This window comes from Silene latifolia, chromosome Y (genome assembly GCF_048544455.1).
Source record: "Silene latifolia isolate original U9 population chromosome Y, ASM4854445v1, whole genome shotgun sequence".
NCBI classification, from domain to species: domain Eukaryota; kingdom Viridiplantae; phylum Streptophyta; class Magnoliopsida; order Caryophyllales; family Caryophyllaceae; genus Silene; species Silene latifolia.
In genome coordinates this window covers 28,205,983-28,208,677 of record NC_133538.1, presented here as the reverse complement: position 1 = coordinate 28,208,677, position 2,695 = coordinate 28,205,983, and the positions used below count along the sequence as shown (strand labels likewise).

At 36.8% G+C, this 2,695-nt stretch overlaps 1 protein-coding gene across 1 annotated transcript; it reads right to left on the bottom strand.

Annotated features, from left to right (window-relative positions):
- Positions 1-1,800: 1,800 nt before the first annotated feature.
- On the bottom strand, positions 1,801-2,223 carry LOC141627769 (protein FAR-RED IMPAIRED RESPONSE 1-like). The gene has a single exon (XM_074440991.1). It carries the CDS (start codon positions 2,221-2,223, stop codon positions 1,801-1,803), a length of 423 nt encoding a protein of 140 aa, XP_074297092.1.
- Between the last annotated feature and the right edge of the window lie 472 nt (positions 2,224-2,695).

The window sequence follows — 2,695 nt, the reverse complement described above, 5'->3', positions numbered from 1 at the left end:
TCGATTGTACTTGTTTTTGGTTGTATAGGTGTTTAATTAAAGAAGACAATTGTCCGTGTTGATGGGATGATGTGAAGTCATAATATGCAAAAGTGGGTCTTGGCTCCTGTAAAGATTGTTGCCTTCATCAACTCTTGTAAAGATATTTGATAGTTGTAAAGTCAATAATTTTTCTGGCTCACTTATGTGACTTATGTAGCTAATTTGACATTGAGTTGAGCAATTTGAGCTTGGCTTGGACTACTGTTATACGATTTCCCACATTTAAGTTCATGTTTCACGAAATCACCTTCCGTAGGATTCACAAACTTTCCAAGTAAAAAATTGGACAAATTAAAGTCCATCATTCACAACATTGAAAACAAATAAACGTCGTAATTAAATCAACAAGCTCTGAGATTCACTGAACAAGGTTTGAGATTCACAAAACAAGGTCTGACATTCACAAAATTAAGAGCAAAATAGATGATTTTAAACCACGACCAAGTTTTACAGAACAAGCCCTAAGTTTCACAGAACAAGCCCTAAGATTCAATGAACAAGGTCTGAGATTCACAAGATAAGATCCGAGATTCACAAAATTAAGAGCAAAATAGATGATTTTAAACCACGACCAAGTTTCACAGAACAAGCCCTAAGATTCACTGAACAAGGTCTGAGATTCACAAGATAAGGTCTGAGATTCACAAAACTAAGAGCAAAATAGATGATTTAAACTACGCCCAAGTTTTACAGAACATGCCCTAAGATTCACTAAACAAGGTCTGAGATTCGCAAGATAAGGTCTGAGATTCACAAAATTAAGAGAAAAATAGATGATTCTAAACCACGACCAAGTTTCACAGAACAAGCCCTAAGATTCACTGAACAAGGTCTGAGATTCCCAAGATAAGGTCTGAGATTCACAAAATTAAGAGCAAAATAGATGATTTAAACCACCAACAAGTTTCACAGAACAAGCCCTAAGATTCACTGAACAAGGTCTGAGATTCACAAGATAAGGTCTGAGATTCACAAAATAAGGTCTGAAATGATAAAAATGCTTGATGCTAGATTCAGGACCAAGTTTCACAATTTTATCTTCCAGTTTCACAAGATAAGTTCCAGGATTCACAACATTGACCAAAATAAAACGAGCTTAAAACTTGTCTTCTTCAATCGTCATGTCTATTCTCGTTGCTTAAGAATACTCCTTTACATCAATCTTCATCCTCGACTTCTTCCCCTTCTTCCTCTTCTTCCGATGTGTCTCCCTATGTGAAGAATCAAACCTTGATTAGAAACTTTAAAAAAAAAAAGAATTAGTAGACAATAGTAGTTGAGTTTTTAAGTAATACTAAAATGGAAAGACAAGAGTAGAATTATACATACTTGATTCTCAGGAGGATGCTCTGCAAACTCATTTGGACAATTTCTTTTATCGTGGTGTGACATGCGTTTACACTTAGCACACAACCTTTTCGGTTTTTTTGCCTTTAAAATTGCCTTTTTTTTACTGCTCACCATCATTTTACCACTACCTTTGTTTCTAGAGACTTTAGGTGGTATGATCTTGATTTCTTTTGGAGCCTTGCAGTTGAGAAGGACCTCCAATTCTTGTTCTTTGGTCAAAGGCTTTGGGTTTGGCTCCAACTTCTCTCAGAATTCTTTAATTAGCTTGGCAAACTCTCTCATATCTGATTCTTCTTCTTTTCTTTTGAGCATACCAACAGTTGCGTAAATCTCAGACCACACCCGAGACATTCCAAATTTACTATTACCAGTAAGATCATAGTTTTCTAGCAGATTTCCATTCAAATCTTAAACCGGGTTTCTGAGTGCATTCTTACTCCACCTACGCATAATGTATTTCTCAGGTATTTCCTTAAACTTTCCCGAGCAAATCCAAATGATGTGGTTGCATAAAATACCTTTCCTTTCAAACAGTTTACATGCACAACAGACATACATTGTTCTCCTATTGTACTCAACTGCATATCTCTTTCGCTTGTTTGCGTCCTCAACAATTGAAACTTCAAAGTTAGTTACTAGATCTGGTGGAGTGTATCCACAAACACTACACGCATTTACCAAAAATTTAACCTCCTCTTGGAAGTCGAAGAACACTTCATGTGTATAGACCTTCGCTGCATAGGCCTCCCAGTTTGACCCGAATAGGGTTTCAAGCATTGAGTTGTGGCTCTGTGCTTCAAGAAGCTTTAGATTGTGCCTTTGTTGGTTCATGGCACTCTCAAATCTCATCCAAAATTCGACGAGAGTCCCATATTTATTTTCAAATATCTTGAAAAAGCTATTCGAACTCTTTGATCTTCGTGTGGTTTTTAAAATGTTGCCCATCGGCAAATTCCTGAAATAAGCAGGTATCCACTGATCCCGTTCCGCAAACTTGCGAGTCAACTATTTATTTCCTTCTAACGAGAACTCGCTAATGACCTTAGCCCAATTCTCTTCAAATTCCTCAGGCTCCAATTCCTCGCTCCAGACAACATTGTTCAGACGACTTAAGAAATCAGTCTCTTTGCAAATTGTGCTCCCAACCTTGTCTGTTACTTTCTTCATAATGTGCCACATGCAAAATCGATGTCTTGATTTTTTTAACACGGCTGCAAGTCACAAAATCCACATTATCTATTGTCAGAGTATTATCTTCTATGATCACAAATCAAGCTTTAAGATTCACTAAACAAGGTCTCAG